At 35.2% G+C, this 22,120-nt stretch overlaps 2 protein-coding genes across 4 annotated transcripts in view; one reads left to right on the top strand and one right to left on the bottom strand.

Annotated features, from left to right (window-relative positions):
* The window catches only part of LOC138181092 (aquaporin-11), a 38,299-nt gene that overhangs the window by 14,001 nt on the left and 2,178 nt on the right, over positions 1-22,120 (top strand). The window lies entirely within an intron of this gene.
* On the bottom strand, positions 341-15,934 carry ine (solute carrier family 6 member inebriated). 3 transcript variants are annotated; one of them, XM_069115640.1, is made up of 12 exons: positions 15,707-15,934; positions 14,047-14,851; positions 9,925-10,121; positions 6,142-6,276; positions 5,606-5,831; positions 5,145-5,412; positions 4,556-4,784; positions 4,094-4,206; positions 3,828-3,968; positions 3,422-3,622; positions 2,427-2,603; positions 341-2,335 (listed from the first exon to the last, which is right to left on the bottom strand). In XM_069115640.1, exons 2-12 carry the CDS (start codon positions 14,835-14,837, stop codon positions 2,165-2,167), a joined length of 2,649 nt encoding a protein of 882 aa, XP_068971741.1. In that variant the 5' UTR covers positions 14,838-14,851; positions 15,707-15,934; the 3' UTR covers positions 341-2,164. The 3 variants fall into 3 exon arrangements, with proteins under 3 accessions (XP_068971741.1, XP_068971744.1, XP_068971742.1); XM_069115643.1 differs by lacking the exons at positions 14,047-14,851; positions 15,707-15,934 and adding an exon at positions 13,652-14,032; XM_069115641.1 differs by lacking the exons at positions 14,047-14,851; positions 15,707-15,934 and adding an exon at positions 12,822-13,192.

The following is a 22,120-nucleotide window of genomic DNA, read 5'->3' on the forward strand; positions in this document are numbered from 1 at the left end:
TGTGTAGGGAGATCGTCGCGTAACAGATTTTTAACTTATATAAGATCGATGCATCGGATTTTGTAAACATCAAACACAGCGAAATGCATCAAAAACCAATTCTTCTATCTTATAAAAAGAAAAGGCAAAAGAACGGAAATAATTCTTAATCAATTCTTAAATTGTTCTTAATTCTACCTTACGGATAGAGCGTTTTTAAAAATAAGGACGATAATACATAAGACTCTCAATAATAAATTTTTAACAAGATTATCGTAAACATGTTTGAAAGTAATGGTAACGTGGGAATAGGATAATTTATTATAATTTTGAACAATTACAAATTAATGTGCTCGATGTCTTTTTGTAATTGTCAACTTAGTTTTGTACACTACTTTATTGTCTTTTAAATTTTGTACACGACGCATCACGCTCGACGATATTTATTCTTATCACGTGTACAATCACGTTATTAACAAGCTTACGCAGTCATTCCTTGTCGTCTTCGCTTAATAGTCGCTTCTGGCGGCGCTACTTACCCAATAAAATGAATAAAATGTACAATTACGACAAAACGTTAGCATTTGTACTCATTATTGTTTAACATATTCCTCTAAATATACGTCTATCGTTAATCGCAGCATATTAAACGATTATTATTTTACCTTTTCGGTGCGTTTGTATCGTATCTTATCAAGGTACCCTTCTATTATGAACGATGTTAAGTCGAACGATGATATTCTTATTATTACGTAATAGGAATGATTAACGATGGTAGTAACAGTGCTCTGTTTCGACTAACAATTCAACAACACTTATGCGAATTAATAATTGTAAAGTATGATGAAATATCAAATGTCTTTATGTATACAAAGCAGACAAAAGTTTGTAAAATACAATAATGTGTCTCTACGCTGTTAGATGTAACTACAACTTTTTCTAACAGTGATTTTTCTTATTCTATCCTACCGACGTGGTATTATATTACATTACATTCAACTTTTTGCGCTTTACATTCATTGTCAGTCCAATCGAAATAACTAAATATCGATTGATTTTAAAACGTCATGTAAAAATATGAAGTGATCCTAAAAGTTATAGAGTATAGTGTTTTTCATTTAAGTAAACAGAAAAACGGACAAAAAATAATATTGAATTAATTAATTATTGCAACAATACGTAACCATATTCATGGTAACTTACTTACTACGTGGTAAATACTTTCGGTTTGTTATGTTGTGCACATTTCTTTATTCACTTTACGATCAGCATACACATAAATGATATCGATTTAGTTTTTATATGGATGTATGAAAAAGTTCTCATTTCAAAATGACATATTAAAATGTGAAAGCAGAATATGCACTTAATGTTTTCAGGAACGTGAGTCAGTTTAAATATCGTCTTCCATCAGCTTTGTGGAGTATCATAATTTTCTTTTTAATAGAAAATGAGTAATATAGTGTTTAAATATTATAGACGTTACACGATATTTTGTTTTGACCAGTGAAATACAAAGTGCAGACCACAAAATATTTGCAATACGAATATTACATTTCAGATATACGTAAGCAATTTTCCAAGATATAATTTAAAAAAAAAAAGGGAGGAAAGTGACGCTATATATCGTAATATCGTAAATTTACTGGTAAATGTGAATGAATGTATTTAATCTTATCATAAATTCATTTGTTTGCTAGAGTATAACGTCAACGTTGGTAGGTTTGAGCAAAACAATACTATTCTACTTTAATCGTTTGTTTACCGTAAAACCATGTATCCAACGGCCGCGCTAAGTGGCTCGCGAATGTTCACGAGCCTCTTCCGTGGTTGGTGGATGCGCGTAGTATACAGAGCGAATTTTTTTTAAATTACTACTATGTATTATCTTCGGCACTAAAAAACGGTTTTATGTATTTGTGACACTTTTGTGCAACTAATGGCAGAAAAAATCAGAAAAAATTACGAATTGGCCAATTTTAATACTCATAAACCATCTTACTTGTTGGCTTTGGTAGCTTTTGTACGTTTTACAAATTTTTATTAATAAACTCACGTGTGATACTAACGAAGAACAAAAAATTAACGGATATCAACTTTATCAGCTAAACGCATCATTCATCTGTGTAAACACTTTATAAGACTCGTAATAAGTAATTTCGAATGATCCATATCTGTCTGAGCATCATGTCTGGGATTTCGACAAAGGAGTAGTGATGCTCAATTGTATCGGACTGCTCGCGTCCTGTTGCTCTTTGATCATGTTGTCCTCAAAATTATGCAAGGACTCGTTACAGTATTCTTGGCCACAAATTTTGCATGCTTCGAAATGCGGCTTAATAGAGTTCCGTAATTTCTGAAAGACAAAGTAGGCAAATTATGGAGAGTGATGGCGCGTGGAATGAAATTTTAATCGGTGGCTCGCGCCATGGTTCGCGTTATCGTACCTCCGCACAAGTGTTGCCGTTGGCTCTGATGAACTCGTAGATAGCGAAAGCGGGAATGCAAATGAGCGAAAGAGAAGCTATTCCCCAACCGATCGCCTCTGCCCACCACGGGTACTTGTATTCGCCGTTGTGGTAGGTCGGTGGTTCATAATCAATTACGCTGAATACCCACACAGCCTGAAACAGAGATTTATGGGAATGTGGTGTGCGGCCGACGGGGAGTTTTCGTACAATTTTAAATTATCACGTGTTTATAACGCTGACAATTGTAATGTTGAGACGAAAATATGAGATGCGTTTCTAGACCGATTTCTTAATTATTTTTATATAATTAATGCATTGAAATATAATTTCAAAATAGAATATTTAACAATTAACTATTCTATACTTATCAATCTGCATTTACATGTGGTTATTTGTGATGATTACTATTAACATAATCGATCTTGGGGACATTCATATCTATGATTTTAAGATTTGTTTACGATGACAGCTTGAATCGTTGGAAGAATATTAATGTTTCAAAATGAAACGTGTAACTTCCTAAAATTAATTAAAATGTTGACAAAGAGTTTCTTGCTTCTTGAGTATATTTGTAAAAACAAATTTCAGGAGAAATTTATTTCTTTGTCATAAAATATGACTTACGACTTTATTTTTTAAACTATCTTTATATAATACATCTTGATAATATATTATTTAAAAAGATGACATTTAAAAAGATGACAAAATCATTCCAAGAAAGCACATGAAATTGTTTTCAATGATTTGCTACGAGTTATCAATGTCTATATATAATTATATATAATATTTATTGTTAGTCATAAAATTGTTTGATGAGAAGATTACGAATAACGACGACAGAGTGAAGGCAACGAAGGAAATCGATACGATTAATTCTTATTTTTATTTCAATTTAGTTTTATTTTTACGGTTACTTGTTCGGATAAATTTAGTTGTTTACTTATTTTTAACAATATCATAATTAACTTTACCATGATGAGAAGAGGTGCAGCGATAAGCCAACAAAACCAGAAGTACGAGGACGGTGCACGTCCAGTCATTTCTTTTACGTTATTGCACAATCGCCTTACGCCATAACACCAGGATATCGCAATTACTTCGAAGAAAGCGAGAAACATTATCGATATCGAGGCAGCATAGTGATCTATCAGTTGAAAAAAGTAAATGCCTCCCTGGAAATAAAAACGGTACAGAAAATTTCGTTAGTGTAATTTTGATTATTATTCACTTAATATTTATATAACGTTTAAAAAACAGTTCCCTTCTCTGTCATGATAGAAAAGTATAGGTTTTAGAGTTAAGTTCGATACGCAAATTTTCAAAACCAACATCCTACCAATCACGAATGAAATTAACATTATTAATAAAGTATCTTACCTGTGAGATATTAGGCAGACCGAATAAAAAGGATATAACGCATACTAGAAGTACTAACATTTCATGACACAAAAGATGACGTTTTACCCATTTCGGAAAACCATCTTGTATCGACGTTACAACCACTTCCACTATTGCAAACTGAAATTGTCGTAAAATAGAAAAATTATAATATAAAAGGCAAAATTATTCGTGCATTTACTGTCAATCTTTGTGAACTTAGTGTTAATCTTTCACGCTATAATAATTAAATAAGTGATCCCTACCTGACTATTCAAAGAGAGGCAGACTAGCATAAAGAAAAATAACACGGCCCACACTTGCGATGCTGGCATCTTGGCTAACGCTTGCGGGTAAAGAACGAATACGAGGCCAGGTCCTTGAACGGAAATTATGATTTGTCTATAAAATTGTAGGAGAAGTTAATCTGACATTGATTGACACCACCCAGACGAAAAAAATATAGAATATTTTAGTTATATTTCATTAAGTAATCAATATTTTTACACATCATGTGTTTTGAGATGATAAAGTTTTATTTTTATCAGTAGCGATATGTGTTAAAGAAATATAGAATATTACAAGAAATGGTAATTTTATTAGCATCATCGTATTCAAAATAGTATACATATCACTGACGTTAAAACATTTTATTGAAATATGTTATTTATAACGTAATATTAAGACTGAAATTAATTGCTAAGTACGAGATAGATGTTTTTACGTACCATCTGTTAAAACAGCTTCGACAGACATATTTTGTTCGAGAGCGATGTTGCCGATGGTTGCGAATGAAAATATTCCAACGAGTAGACTACTGAACGCGTTTATGAGAGAAACAGCCACGCTATCCACTAGGATGGTGTTATGGAACTTGTTGTAACTGGCAAAACATATCATTGAACCAAACGCTATGCCTACAGAATTGAATATTTGAGCGGTTGCGTAGATCCAAACCTATACACAACACAATAATTTCATGAGAAAGTTACCATAATTTTACATTTACGTATGTGGAGTACACAAAACTAAGATTGTAATATAAAAAATGTTATATTATCCAACTTGGTTAATATCGATAAAAGTATAGCTAATGCTTTTCGTCAGAATGCTTTTTCTAATTGAACGATTAACAGAACAATGAATACAAGTTAGAGTATTAACGGTGATAAAGATACTTAAAACATGTAAATAAAATGAGCTATATTCTTTGTTAGCTTTAGGCTGTCGCGTTAAAATAACTTGGATATTGCGTGCATTGTCAAGACGATATTATGGAGCATATTTTAAAAAGCGAAGAAAGAGTTCTTGGGTTACCTTTGCGTCGCCAAGCAGCTCCCAACGAGGGTGAAAGAAAAATTGCAGGCCCTTGTCAGCACCTTCAAGGGTAAGGGACCGCATGAGGAAGACGACGATTAAAAGAAGTGGTAAAGTCGCGGTCAGGTATCTCACTTGTGCCGACGATTTTATAGACTTCCAAACGGAGAAATATACCATAATCCAGGCAGTAATCAGGCAAGCAACAAGCTCCCATCTTAAGGCCCCGGAATCTTCGATTCCATTACTAATTTGAAGAACTTTGTTGCTAAATTGCCAAAGACAGGGAAAAAAACAAATGAATATTCACAATTTACAATCAATTCTATATGATTATAATTAAATACTCTGAACAGTTACTTAATATTGACGAAACTATTCTGACCTGTAGGAATTTATTTAAAAGTCAGAATGACTCGAAATACATGACCGATAACTAATTTCGTAACTAAAAAAATTACTCAAAAAATTCTTCGGCCGGCGTTCTAGAAGCGTTTGGTCTTGTTCTATTATCGATGGCACTGTAACTAGGTAACCAACATGCCACAGTGTTCCATGAGTTGCCGCACTCAGACCACGGTTGCTTTGCTCTGAACGCCGCAAAGAAATAATATATGGCGTAGGCTATTATCACATTATGGTAGGTTGACATCAAAAATGATATTACTACCGAAGACAAGCCAGCCCCTGTTTTAAAAACACAAAATCGATTTGTTTTTGTTCGCTTTCTAATATTATGGAAGGATTAGCGAATAATGATCGTGCTACTGTCAACAAATTTCGGTATAAATATTATCTTGCAAATGTGTACTGACTCCAAAGAAACGATACAGGAAGTACCCAAAATGATTTCTGTCACTAAAATATTTACATCTTATTTAATCATTTTTTAGCTTTGAAAGAAAGCGATTGTTTTATTAAAGAGTACTATATCTTTATCATAAATAAGACTAATGTTATAGAACTCTATGATAGAAATAAACTGTTGATACGATACCTTTAAATAAGGGACAAATTTGACCGAGAGCACCGATCGGTCCTCGTCGTGTGAATTGTCCAATACTAAGTTCCATGTACAATAATGGTACCCCGCATACTATAAGTATTAGGAAGTAAGGTATCAAGAACACCCCTGAAAAATTTTATAAAAGATATAATTTAACTTTAGTCGGTTCAGACGTTTAAAAATAATTTCAATGTAGTGATTTATAAGAACGCATGCCATTTATGGCACATATTATTTTCCTAAACGTATAACGATGTCGAAAAATGTTTCAGATACAAATTAAATCACCCTCGTGTTTCTTCTATGTGTCCATCCACAAGAGAACTAATACTAGTTCAGATTATACGTCGATCGAAGCTTTTTAATTTGTATCTGAAACTGTTTTTCGTATCGTTAATAGTTGCGAAACTGGTCGATTTAAATGGGGCACTCTATATAAGTTATATTTACTGCTACAAAATAGAAAAATCAGCAGGCTCTCTATAACTCCGTTAATTAAAAATTGTTGAAAACCCTGAAAAAATCCTATATATTTCAGCCAAACTTCATAAACGAGATAAAAAATCTATGAGATCAAAGCTTTATGAATTTATCTAACCATTTTGTAACATTCTCTACCCGTATTTTAAGCCAGCGTTTATGACAATGACAATGTTCGTGAAATACATGTTCGTGAAATAAAAACGTTGTTACTAAATCTGCGTGTAATGTGGGATATATTAAAGGTTGCATTAAACACGACTCATACGTAATAGTACTCCTCGTTAATCGTCATTCTGTGGGCAGTAACAAGGTCACTGGATGTAACTCTTTATTCGTAATAAACGACGATCACAGTCCGGTGGATTACGACTTAATTTGGGAACAAGCATTTAGTTCGGCCAAATTGCTGAAATGCGTTATTGCTTTTCACGACAGGTTGTATACGTACGAATCTCGTTTTCAAAATATGTCATATTTCATATTGATTAGTTTCGTGAGTGGTGGCTCATGCCGAGAGGTCCTACAATTTCTCGAACTGAGCAAATTTATTCGCTTCTTTCTCTCAAAGAATACCGTAATAGATACGGAAGCACTTTTCCGTGTTAATGCAATGTTTCAGACAACGAATGTTACTCATGCAATTGATTAGATACAATTAGACAAAGTTAGAAACAACTGAAAGATAGATGATTTAACTAGATGCATATTTGTGTTCTCTCGGAGGAAGGCAAAAGTTCGCAACAGTTGATCACTCTTTTGTCTCAGCGTTCCGAATTCAAATTTTTCTCATTCATTTTTTCTAGAAAATATTTTATAATAAATTTTAAGAAATACCTGTTGTAATATTTCGAATTCATTTTCTACATACTACAACGATTATCGTTTCCGGTTGTAGCACTGAAATAACTCGTGTCGTATCAGTGCATCTCACGCACATGTAAATTAATTCTACGAATGTTGTATCGTGCTAGTCGAACAAATCAGGCAGCAGTCTGATTTGACTTCGTGATTCACGCTGCAATTTAATTAATAAGATAACCGTTCTATTGATTTGTCTTCAATTGTGATTTTTGAAAGAACTTTTTAATTTTCTATCTTTGGTCCACTAGTTGAATATTCTTCGTATTTCGTTAATTTATGAGCGTAGGAATAGCCTCGCAAGTTTCAGTATTTCATTCTTTGATCAGAAGCGGATATTTGAACGTGTGAATTCAGCAGGCACTGTAAATATATGTATCTCTCTAAGTAGAAGTGATAACGTTAATTTTCGTCGAGTTTTTCACTCCTTCCTTTTAGCGCGGATTTTTCCATGAAAACGTAAATGAACACCGGCCGCATAAATGCGCCACGAGCCACATGCAAATCAGAGTACTTTATCTCGTGTTCTATGAATCTCCGTTTCAGTCAACGCTTTTTCAAGATTCTTTATATCTTTTTGGGAAAGTAAAATATTTATATGATGCACAAAGTATGATCTCTTTCATAAATAAAAAATGCCACGCTTCTCTATCTTTATTAAAAACTGTTATTTCAAATCTTGCGCATAAATAAATTTTGTTTCATGGATCCACTATAACGCTATGCGATAGGCATATGTATAAATTACATATCTATTTGTTCTTTTTCAATTGCCTTATTATATTTTATTAGTACCTCGTTGTACTATTTATTCATATTTATATCATTCGGGGATTTGATATTAAAAAAGAGATTCTAATTAATTATATCCTTTTTTGCCATAAGCAACCAAACTTTCAGTTATAGATGGATAGTATTTGAAGATATCGATAAACAATCATTCCGTTATAAACGAAAATAACCAGCAATAATTTCTCGAAAATCATTATGTCTAAATGTTAATTTGGTGTTCCAACTTCCAACTTCGATTTAGAGATACTCGTGACAATTAACCGAATCTTTTGGTCAGCGGGATCGATCGCCGTTTGTTATTAAAGGAGGCATGCTAGTTGGCCAGGTTGAAATCAAACCATACCACACGCTCTGGTTTTCCGGTCATCCAATTTAACGAACGGTTGGTCGAAATGATACTTGACCGATTATTTCCACCGGTGTCATTGAAATCATTTACGATGCTCGCTGGTTTAGCTACGTTCCGGCAAGGTCATGTATCAAGTTCCGCGGGCGAATTGCTCCATGTCCGGACTTGGTCGAGATGGTCTCGGACTTTGAAAATTACCGGTAACAAGATACGCACTCGTGTTACGGTTTGCCGAACAGAGAGAATGCATGTCCTTGCTCTGAATATGTTTGGTATAATGTCGCGCAAAGAGGGATGTTGCAGAAAAATGGTCGCGAAACGCCCTTGACAGCTGACATTCAGACCATCCGCGAGAATATTTTTATGGTAAACTATCGCCTCCTTTGTCTTCTGCTTTACAATTAGAAAGGTAATACTTCGGTATTTATTTTCTTGCTATTTTAGGTACACGTTTGAAAAAAAATGATTCCATACCGCGATAAATATTAAACAGTTTCATACGAACTTTAATTTGAACGCGTGGCACCTTTATTGCCATGGCATAAGATATGCGATATATCGCACACTAATGCACGCCTCTGCATAGGAAGTATGTTATATATTACAGACGAATAACATTGAGTATATCATTTTCTTTTTTCTATACATTTTCTATACTCTCGTTTATATTAAAATAAAACAGTTATAGACTCGATTTTTTACTAAAGTGAACTACGAAATGAGTACGAAGTTACAAGTACACGTGAAATTTTAAACGACATCTCTCAGGCAGCAATACAAGACTGGAAACTCATACATATTATGTAACGTATTGGTTTAGAAAATTTTTCTTTCGATAATTATTCGTTCGTTCTTTATTTAAGTGTCACGTCTAGCACCAGCAATGACAATACTAAACACGTACTCTTATCAGTGGCACACTACTTATAGCGAGCGTATGTATGTCACAACGACAATCTAGCACGTACAAATTTGTTTTAAACCATCTGCTTGAAGTGTTGTCGCGAAAATAAATACGCGATCAAAGCATATTTCTTATACGTATCGTGCATATTACGAGAGAGGCGATCAAACCTACTTGAAGTAATTGCAATTAGACTTGCCTGATTTTACTATTCATTCTAGATTTTATTTGTTTATCTCGACTTTTACTTAACTTTTAATCGCTATTTAGAAATAGTAGAACATAAATCGATTACATTTCGACTTGAGTAAAAGTGAAATTTTCTCGAAGAGAGAGAAAGCTTGTTATCGTCCCGAGTGAAATTATGTAAACGTATGCAGATACTCACCACCGCCACTTTTGTAACATAGGTAAGGAAACCTCCAAACATTTCCGAGACCAACAGAGTAACCAATACAAGCAAGGACAAATTGAACTTTGTTGGCCCAGTGTGGGCGTCTCGATTGCCTGTAGTCCCCGGGGTCTTCAGCGTCATCTTCAGCATCATCGAAGCTGGTACACACGGACAGATCATCCTCGAACGATCTGAAATCGGATCGATATCCCCATGTAGATTATTATGTAGAAATATAAACTTTGAATGTGTGAATTACATTATTCAGAGGTACAAATCATATAAAATTTTGCAGTACAATTAATCGAAAATGCAGGAAATTGACACCTTTTTTTGAAAAAAACAAGATATTTTCAAATATTTTATATAATTTTAACTAGAGAAGCTGATTATTCCTTATTATTTAAGAACTATCGTAGATTTTAGAAAGTAGAACATAGACTTATATATTTTTTAGAAACCGATGTGAGAAATATAATTAAAAATTTTTTATTAATTATTAACAACGCAAGTTGTATATTCCAGTTTAAATTAATATAATCCCCCTTGTTTAACTACTTTATTAAAAAAATAGAAATAATAAAGATTGTCTGAGAACAGATACAGTATCTCCATACTATATATACGTATGGTGTTATCATTGAAACAAGTCATATTCTAATTTTAACATGCTATACCATTACACGTACATCGTTAGAAATGTCAAAACAGTTTGAACGCACTTGACATAAATTAGATATTGGAGGGACAATCAGTTTACACAGAACATATAACGAACGACATTATGCAAGTTTATCAATCTCTCGATATACGTTCCATTTGTCGATCTGAAGACGACATGCCTTCTGTCAAACGCATGAGACATAATACTAATTGACACCATATTTTACGAACATCCGTGGTTAGAAAAGCGATGGAAAGTATTTCGAGTTCTATTTATGCTACATTCAGAAATTCTTCTCTTCTACATACGTCCTTCTATGTACTTACGAAACTTATGACAAACCGGTTATCTTTATCCGTCGTTTCTTCTAGAACCAAGGATCCTAAACCAACGGAGGTTTACGTGCTTGATTTATCATAATAGTTAGGAGGACGTGAAAATTTATCGCGCATTTATTTTGATGAACGCCAACGAAAAAGAGAAAAAAAGAAAGAACGAAAATCGAGCCACGAGGGGTCCTTATTATGATTAACGATCGTGCGAAACAGGGGTACCTACAACCGTAGCGACGAACAACCTTGATACCCGTGTATTATATAAGCGGCAAGAATGAAGAAGAATTTTTACGAGTTTATCGTGTTCATGGTATCCGATGCGGTAGATGCAGAAGTGATGTCGTACTATGACGGTGAGAGTTATGGCAATTGACAGAGCACGATAATACATACGACACACCTGTGCAAATTCCCCGGGCATTTCGTAATGTAAAAACAATGCGTAATGGCTATGCGACCTGCAGGGCAATAATAATAAGTTATTACATATACATATACGTGTCATAACTAAATTACAAACGAAGACACAACATCCATTGCAGCATAATTCCGACGTTGTTTTGTTTGCAGGCGCGTTAACAGCTGTAGGAACAGCTGTCGTAAAAATAGAATTCTAAATCTTTGCCTTCTTCGTGTGAAATTTAACCTGCAGGTTCGCCAGACGTGATAACGAATTGGATTAACGATTTGCGCGTAGATTGAAAATCTACGAATGTCGACGAAAGAAAACCGTACAATTACAGAAACTGAATTCGCTTGTGTAGCACTTTTGAAAAATGTAGTCCATGATAAACGAATTTATTCTAGGAAAAATAATAATATTTAAATACGAAATCCACGCTATTGATCACAGAATAATTAACAATTATATGACGATTACAATTAATTTTTATGATATTACGAATCCAGTAAATTTTATTAACCGTGCGTCCTATCTATACAGTAAATTTTAGCGGGAAACAAATCAAACAAAAAAATTAATATTTGGTTAGCATATCACGGTAATTAAGTGCGTTTACGTAAGGATTCTGCATGACATAACTGAAATTGGAATCAATCGATTTATGATATGTAAACTCGTTTATCACGCGTCTAATTAAACACTTTGTTATTAGTATAATGCTTTGAAGTTATTTGGATATAAAGGCAAATATTTTGTCCCTACAGCCGTTTTCTTCTCGAATATTTCAAATGTTTTAATACTGATTGAACTTAGCGTACCCTGATTTCTAACTTGAGAAAAAAGTTTAAATAGTATCCTACATAATTCTTCATCTCCCGTATTCGATCTCCTAATGGATGATTTGAAAACTGAATTTAAAGATTTGTATGAATTTTATGTAGATAATTCTTATAACGAATCGTAAAGATGAGGACAAGTTTAATAAAATAAACTTAATAAAAAATCTATATTAAACAGTATTTTAGATGTCACCTATTGTTCAATGTTCACAAACTGTCAATGAAACGTATTAAGGAATAACTAAATAATTCGACGAAAATACAAACTGCGCTCTAACATTTGACCGAGAAATTGACTTTCGATGAGAATTAAAGCTAAATTAATCAAGCAAAATACATCAGCTATACATCAGGTTCAAGTTAGATTCATTTTTCTCTAATCGCAAATATTTGTTTCTTAACGATAAATACACCCGTTTAAAATCTGCTAATTGCAGGTGAAGTCAACAAGGGCAATTAGGCGAGTCGTTTCGCGTTGAATTCATTACCGCGGCCTATAGAAATTTCGAATGTGGAACAGCAATTACGACTCTTTAAACGGACCACTCCGATTTCAATGGAGGAAGCGAGGCAGCTACAACAATATACCGCATGAACACCTACTTATAACAAAAGTATGGACTTACATTGTACACCTATTATCCACTTACGTCTCTGGGACAATACGCTGGAATTGCAGTGCCTGGATGACGAGACCATGCTTTACAAGCAGTTCGGATGTACGCGGCATCTCTTGCCACCGAAATCTTGACTTAGACAAGCATAACAACTTGGTTTACATCGCCAGCGCGTTTTAAACAATTTCCGAGATAAGAACTTATATTCGCACTGCCACTAACTTACGTGTTCCTAGATCCGAAGTGCTGTTCACTCTTAACTCGAAATGCAATTTGCTAGATACTACTCGCCAATATTTGTCTAACGAAGAGAAGTTTAAGTACGGAAGATAACTGAAACGAAGGTTATTGGTTATCGAGAACTATATATCGCGAGATGCGTGTTACGAGCCAACTGAACCAAATGCACCACAGGTCTTACTTTTATGGAGCTAAGTTACCGCAGGAAAAGAAAACAGCGTCTTCTGTTGTTTGTTCTTATCGTTAGGCGGCAAATGTGAATCATTCGAGAACCATGAAAAATGAACATTATTTTTTACTTCTTGGAAGTATTCTGACTTCTTTTGACTTGCGATTCGATCCTTTTTTTTCAATACATCGATGAATCATTGAAATGTAACATTTAGTGGATATCTTCTGTTTCCTACATCGTACAATCCACGTATAAACTAAACTACATATGAAACGTATAATCTACATATAACTGCAATAAGTTGTACCACAACGAAATTTTTATTAGCGTAATATAGACGATACATCGTACGATAAATTTTACCGCTAGATATATTGTCATCGAATACTTTGTTAAAAACGTTCGTTGGAAAAAGCATGGTTTAAACAAGTTTTAATTAAAGTAAACTTACTTCATCGTTAAAACTATCTCTCTTGCCGACTTCATCCGAGTTACCCCGTTACGTAGAGAAACAAACAATAACAATCAATCATCTCCATCTAACATCGCCAATTACCAATTATCACTGAACAACATCGTAACTATAGAGTAGCTAACGGCAAGATAACGGCTATCTTATCAAACTCCATCAACCTAGCCTAGTCTTGCCGAACCGAATCCTCTTCCGGCCAACGAGCAGTAATCCTCGCTATAGAGCAAAGCGTAAGCTCCGGCAAGCGTAAAGGCATCGAATGAAAACCGCATGCAGGAAGTTGGAGAAGGAGGAACTGCGGAACATGATTCATAGTTCGCTCCTTCCGACGCTTCTCGCCGAGACGCGCACGTTAGATAATGTAGCTCACTTACGGCGGCGGATGTACCATGTTAAGCAGCTCCGACGGCGAAGTGAGAACTCTACGTATCGTGAGCTTCCGGCCGTTGGAAGAACCCATGCCGATCGATGCTAGAGAGCGTATAGAGACGGAATCGGGAAGCGTTCGCACGTGGGTTTGCCCGTTTCCATCAGAGAACACGATCGATGCCCAGCTGGCCGCCGGTGGATGATACTGGTGCTGATGTTCATCCATCGTCGGATTAGATTTCACCGATCTTACGCTGGAGCAGCGATGTCGTGTACTATGCGAGTCGATCCCTCGAACGGATCTAAGTATACCCTGTGGAATGTCGCGATGCAGCCTATTCTCCGTTTGACCGACTTGGTCCCCTGATTTTGATTGTTGAAGTCGAGAGTATGTTTTTTCGTGGATGCTGTTGCTACTGTCGTTTCGAGGGATGGTTTTCTTTACAGTGCCGTTACAGTGCAGGTTACTCGAGCTCGTAGGGGTAATGGTGATCTTTCGAACGGTCGACTCGGTAGCACTTAGTAAACGACCCCTTTCCTCGGACGGTGAATCCGAATCGACGTCGTGATGCTGATGATGCTGATAGTGCTGGTGTTCTATCCTTATCACATCAGGATCCATATCGTCCGAGGTATCCTCCTCCTCCGGCATCGTGCTCATCTTGCGCACGCAGCTGCTCTGCTTGCCGATCACGCTCTGCAGACGAACACTGTTGCCGTGCGCATTCGTCTTGCCCGCGATCGTGTTGTTGCTGTCGTTGCCGTTGACGCCGCTGTTGCTGTCCGTGGCATTCATGATGGCATGGCGATCTAATGGAAGAAAGAGAGAAGAGGAGAATCACAGAGAGAGAGAGAGAGAGAGAGAGAGAGAGAGAAACACACACACAGACACACACACAGAAGTAGCGATCGAGTCAGCCCAGGTGTGAGAGGGAGAAAGAGGCGATGTGTGTGTGTGCCCGTGTGTGTAAAGAAGAGTCTACACAGAATACTTGCACGAACTTCCGGTAATTTCATTGATGTAAGGAAACGCGAAAACATTCACGGACAATTCGTTAAAAGATTCGATCAGATTCGACTCTTACCTTACACTATTGCAATGAATAACTGTTCGAGACTTTTGTGCTCTTCATGTTTGTATCACAGTCGCTTGCAATTTCGAATTATCAATTTTTACGATGATTTATTATTACCAATAAAGATTTTAATTACCATACGTGTAATTATTTTTATCTCACGCGATGGACCCATTTACCAACATACATTTGTACTTATAACGCAACCGTACACAAAGATAAAGTGTATGAAGCACCTTTAATCGCGTCGTATTAAGATTTACCGTGATGATATCAAAGACCATACGACGTGACGGCCTACAGTTACGACTCAGAATCTGTCGTCTTTTCCCGAAATTTATAAGCACCGAGTTGAATGAAAACATTAGCTCTGAATCGATGTAACGATTCATTCAAAACTAATTCGAACAGAGTGTTCTTCTTGTAGCATGCAGTAAACACAGCAAGCATGTAGCAAACGAGAAACAAAAATTAAGACGTATGCTTTTGATAATTTTAGCGTAAAATGTCACACAAAAATACATATTATGAGACAAAGATACGCGTACATCAGCGAAGCTACAAAGATCACGTGTTATCGAGTCAGTACCTGTCAGATCGAAGAGAGCCTCGACCGGATCGATTGCATTCCAACGAAGTCACTGAGATCCATCGATGTACAGAGAGTTGATAACGGGGTACGCAATTGTCCACGTGGAACCGTGACGTTTTGTGATTGACAAAAGTTTCAGTGGTCGTTTGGGAACGTGAAATACGTCCCGGTGGAATAGTCGCGAAAATCGGAACGACCGTTGTCGCGGCTGCACGCGATTACTATACGTCGACGTCGCGTCACAACGGCGTTGTGTATGCCGATCTTGCGTCAGCAGCCGTGACAAACACATGCATGGCTATCGCGTTTTCAATTGACAGTGCCTTCTTGTGGACATTACGAGTACTAGTGATACGAAAGTTGGGACTCGGACCTGACGCACCTCTGTCGGAATCGTTCGTGAGTTTTCGTCAGGCTAACACTCCCACTACATAGCGATCTAACTTCACTACAATTTTCTAGTAGCTGAATCGATCGACCACGATTCTTGCCGTTCGTTGATGTGATCGATGGGTCTTCCAAAGTGCAACGGATGGGAAGAAAGTCGGCTTGCGAAGGCGAGCGATGGAAGATAAAGCGGTATTTTACGAATACTACTCGGTAACTTCATTAGAAAAGGGTTCTAAGTATCGTAATCACGACGGAGATGAGAATGACTCGAGTGAATGTAAATAGAAGAGATAGATAAGGAAAAGAAAGTCTTTCAAAATGTTCGTCTCGGTGAAAGTTAAGATCGAACAGCAGTCTGATAATTCAATGTTTTAGAAAATGCGTATATTCTTTCAAACGTAAACGAATTTATAAAATTCAACTGCAAATTTGATTTCAATCAGTCATCTGAAAAAGATAATTTTTATGTGATAGGGATTATCTAATTAAGTATATTTATCTTAATTTGTATCGTTTTTCTATAATGATTTGATAATAAATTAGGAAACTCATTATATATTAATTAAAAAAAAATTAATTTACATAATATTTTTAACGATACAGAAAATATTACATGTTATTCTTAAGGAATATTACTGTTATTTATTTCATGATACGTACTATAATTTTAATATGTCGCTGTGAAAGGATTTTTTAACAAGAAAACATTGATGCACAAATATTTAACATACAAAGGTAATAAATAATTCTATTAGGTATAATTTTGTTCTGTAAAGTATAAATTTTATCCATAATAGAATGAAGACACCAATCATTAATCGAGCAGTGCTATTGCCTGTAGATAGACAACCCATTCTACTGCAGTGTCGTTTGTACAGCAATGGAATCAGTGAGACAAGTCAGACATGGGTTACTATTAAAGTGGTTCAATAACATTGAATAATAGAATTAAACAATAAAATATAATAAATCTTATTATTCGAAAGATTATCTAATAATTTGTTTCAGTACGTTCCTGTTTCGCAATTTTGCTTCACCACAAATATCACGATTAAGCGCACGAGGTAAGGATGTACAGTAGTACTATAATGTAGAAAGTTAAAATGTCAGGTACAAGTTAAATGATGTAGTTCGTGTCGTACTAAATCAACAAATCAATGTACCGGCACGAAATAATGTATAATAACACGTAAAAGGTTTCAAATGTTTGACGTCAATTTACCACGTTAACTTCAACTTACAGTGTCTGATCAAGAAACGAACATAAATTATTTCTTAATTTACTTTTCCACGTTATTCACGTAGTTCGTAAAATAACAAGGTTGAAATATAAAGTTTATTTCTAAATTTTATAAACTTTAGTAATCCTATATATATCAGAAAATCAATACATATACACAAATATTCTTGTAAAGTCACCTAATATTTCGTTCGATAATTTTATGTACGTATATGTCTAGAAATATTCATTACAAGGTATATGTATATACACACATATGTACCCACGTTATATCTAGTTGTCAATTAGAAAGAGAATCTGTGATTAGTTAACTGCAACTTTTATGACTGCAATAACGTTTGATATAATGTGAAATGTAGTAGGATCAACAATATCAATACGTAAAGTTGGTTTGCTCATAAAAACTAAAGAAGTATCAACAGCTTGCCGAGCTGGACATTACCGGTTAATGTATACTACTAATATATACTACAATATTACTACCCACTTCTATCTTTTTCTTACAGTAAATTGTAATATTTGTTTTTAAATAATCAATTTTCTCGAATCGTAAGTTATATTATGTATATCTCTTGATAAATGTTTACTACAACTGTAATATTGATCTCCGTGTTTTCCCTGTTTACTTTGAGAACTATTTTTGGATTTTACAATAATTATAATAATTCAATTTACGATCTTCTTTTTTAAATTTGCAAAATCAAGTTACTGTTGAAATATCAATGGTAATTTTATTCTTCCATTTTTAAATCCAAAATCTGTCCTTCCAACAATGTGTTTTACATTGTCGAAATGTATTAACGAAAGTATCTTCCGCAAACCTTTCCTTACAAATTTTCTTGCAGTCCCTGGTATGCAGATTTTAGTGAACCAATAGCGAAACGCATAAATAAATATGAAATCGTTATTAAAACAAGATTCGAGAGGAATGAGAACGAGTTTGTAAATGTTCATTACTTTTAGAAATCGTTTTTATTTCTTTTTATTAAAAACGTACAACAATCTTTTGTCTTTCATCTAAGATCTTCCTTTCGCAAAGATAAATATTGACTTGCATATATTAGGAAGCGGTTAATGCAATTATATGTACGCTGGTTGTCACACGTAGCACGCCGTTAGGATCACTGTGCCAAGGACTTGTATTCGTAGAGTTCAATTCCCACAGAAGTGCAAGTAACGGGCATTCGAGACGTCGAGTAGATGTCATTATCCTCCTGATAAATAACAGGTACAGCCGAACGTAACATTTCTTGCTTACTTGTAACTCAATAATGTGAGCTCAGCGTATTTTACGACCGAGTAAACAGTTTCGTTTTCTGCAGATTCTAGTTTCTAACGATGACAAAACGATCCTAGTCATGTGTGTTTCGCAAAAAGAAATATTATGTCGTCGAACTAATTTGAACAACTTTCAACCAACAACAGCTTTCAAGATCTTTATCATGGTTTCCTACCGTGCTTATTATATTTATCTTTGGAAATTATTTTCAAACTTTTAACAATCAGGATTTGTGTGTTTTCGAAAAGTGTTTCGTTCTGCTTCTTCAAAAAAAAAAAGTTTAAGCAATTTTCAGTTTAGCGATCATTGTGTAAAACAATTAACTCTATGATACATAAACTTCTTATTCAGAATCGTGAATTAGATAAAGCTATGAAAATGAGATCCGATGAAGAAATCTCAATTCGTTCTGCTACTACCTTGCAATTGCATCTTTGCTATGTAAAGACAAGCACAATAATAATTCCAAAGGAATGTAATTGTCTTTGAATTTTTTACTCGGAACATGGCGTATCGAATTATCATCGTTTCTTCAAATATGTTGTCGGTTTTTTAAATATAATTTGATACTCCTCAGGATCCTGATATTGTAATATAACGCAATACATATAAATCACGTTGAAAGAATTTAACGATGGCGACGCGCGGTATTAACCAAGATGAGAAATTTATTTATCGTGTCGTTCACGATGCACACTAGATTGTAACTACAATACCATAAGATTGTGAGTTAAGATGTTTTCAAGCTACGATATAAAGGTTCGTTTGCATTTGACATTAAAGCCCACACGAACATATATCAAGCTTTTTTGAGCGCATTTTGTTTTCATTTTTATCGATAATCCGAAATGTTTCATGAATTTATTCATAAAGTCTTATTAAGCGTCTGACGATGCTTACAAAGTATTTACATAGAATATAAGTACGGTACTAAAAAGGTAGCGTCAATAAAAGTAGTAGAAAGCTTTCTTTGCCTTTTTTCCACTAGTCGGATAACCGATTAAATAACCACAAATATCAACACTTTACCATTATCTGATAATGATGGCTGTCTCGATCACATTGAAATTACATAAATCTTCGTCGTTTATTGAAGCGACGTTTACCGGAAAGTTTCGTCTCTCGAATGACGCATATACGCGAACGGACCAAGAGCGGATCTCCAAAATCGGTGTCAGCTCCATTTCGGGTACAAAGAAATAAACCATAGTCATTTTATCTTCCGGTGCATTGTTCAGGTTGGCGGGAAGGAAAAAGGAGAAGATACCAGAATACTCGCGATAATTACGCAAGTGAGAGATTACGCAAGTTCTCTTGGTATTGGACTGGGACGGGAAAAGCCACGGATGACCGTGGTGCCGCGAGTACAGTGGCCGGTGAAATCGCGTTAAAAAGCCGCGCGCAGGTACGATCGAAGGACCGATCATCTCTGCTCCTTTTTTTTATTTCTACGGGGGTGTGGATCGTTCGCTGTTAGAAGTGCTCTAGAGCGAGATGTGGATATCCCGAAATAAACTTTCTCGGGTTATGTAAAGGCTGGCAACTGGCTTGTGTAGACTCGCCGGTATAAAGGTCGGCTGTGCCCCCAACAGTCCAAGAGTTGCTCACGAACTTCACGCCGGCAACCATCGGCAGAACATCGACGCTCTATATGTGACGTTGCCTTTTTATCTGACGCAGACTTATCTCCATCGTTCACACGCATCGTCGCATCGCACTTTCTCGAGAGAGCGTTGCACAGGCACGTGTCCCGTCGCGTCATTTCGGCAACATGCGTTCTTTGGTAAGTATCTTCTTTTGCCTTGTGCCACTCTTGTCCTATCCTGCACCGTGTTCAACTTCCTCTTTCGTTTATTGCTTGGTGATGCAAACGGGGGTTGAAGTCGCTCTTATTCTTAAACCTCGCGTCTTTGTTTCCTTCGCAGTGAAACCTAACAATTTGAGATCGAAATTTCAAAAGGTAATTAATTTTTAACGCGACGAGGTCAGTGATATCGAATCATTTGTTTAAGTGTTTTATTAGGTGTCCAATTTATTTGACATTCAACGTGAATCGAGCATGTTCTAAAATTGTATTACAATTCGTGACAATCGATAGAAATTTTCCTCGCTCCTTGAATGTCCAGTATGATTCTACTAGGAAACTTTGTACAGTTTGCAGGATTATTATTTAATTACATCTTTTATTAATATAATTTACGTAATAATGTCTAGATCTTTCTACGAAATCTACATGAATAGCGTTTTAAATACAGTCGTTAAATGTCGACCAATTTTCTTCGTCAGTTTTTGATAATTGGTGCAAGAAATTACAGAAAATATCGAAAAATGAGAATTTTATTGAGAAAATAAATAGAATTTTAGTAATATTAAAAATTACACGGAGAATATATAACGCTTTCTAATCGAAAATTGTACATATCCAGAGATAATATATAAGTATTAAAATTTATATAGCTAATTTACGTTCCTTGCTGATACAGTGGTCGTACTTTCCTTTTTCTGTGCTACTTTCTCTATCATTTTCTACAAAAACATATAAACATAAATATTTACTCAAATTACTTGATTAATTATAAAATTACTCGATACTTTAACTTAAATTATGTATTATACGGCAATGAAAATGTATAACATAAAAAGGGAGTCTACGAAAACAGTTTCAAGTGACGTAACGAATATAAATTTTGTATATTACCGCATTTTTCTTCTAACAAATTTTCTTCCAGTTCGTACGGTGAATTCAATATGACTATAAAGTACGCAACAGCGATTGTTTTAAATGTTTGAAAAAAAATATTTGAGAAAGAAAATATTCGAAAGAAGCTATAGATATTGATTGAACTGGGTTGAACAGTTCTTGCGGATAACGACATTAGAGCCAGATTTCCTTCGTCCCTTTTACTGCTTACAATCGTAATGACTATTCTGACCTACCTACTAACACATTCATCTTGCCCTGACCTTTCCCGGGGAAAGGCATTTCAACGGATTTACAGGACAGACGTAACGAAGATTAAAGCATTGCTGTATCGACTTTTATTTCTTGACGTTCCATAGTTACGCTTTAGTTCGATCACTAAGAATCGGATATAAAGGACGACTGACAAAAACAAACGAATACGTACAGACAAAGGAAAATGTAAAAATGTAAACGAGAAAAGATAGAGTAGAAAGACAGTGAAGTGAGTGGCTCGGTTCTATTTAACTTTACAATATCCTACAATATTTATAAAGATTTGAAGTAAAAATTTTTGCCGATTAAAAATTTAACGATTTTTCAATGCGTTTGGCGCACATGGATAATACGTACAACCATTACGATCTTACCGAGCTTTCTTAAGCAATCGTCGATGTATAATGCAGCATGCCTACATCAAACATCGATGCGTTCGTGCTAACGATAACTCTCTATAATTTTGCTACTGATTATCTACTTGAATAAACAGCTGCTATCAAAATAGCATTGGCATCCTGAAAGCGAACATTAAGAACGTTAAGC

Source organism: Bombus flavifrons, chromosome 6, assembly GCF_040668555.2.
Source record: "Bombus flavifrons isolate JBK064 chromosome 6, iyBomFlav1_principal, whole genome shotgun sequence".
Classification (NCBI taxonomy): Eukaryota; Metazoa; Arthropoda; class Insecta; order Hymenoptera; family Apidae; genus Bombus; species Bombus flavifrons.

Coding starts and splice junctions, on each gene's coding strand:
- ine (XM_069115640.1), bottom strand. CDS start 14,837: ATGAATGCCACGGACAGCAACAGCGGCGTCAACGGCAACGACAGCAAC. Junction 3,969..4,093: donor GCCTCTCTTTGAATAGTCAG/GTAGGGATCACT, acceptor CGACAATTTCAG/TTTGCAATAGTGGAAGTGGT. Junction 2,336..2,426: donor ACGGCAACACTTGTGCGGAG/GTACGATAACGC, acceptor TTTGTCTTTCAG/AAATTACGGAACTCTATTAA.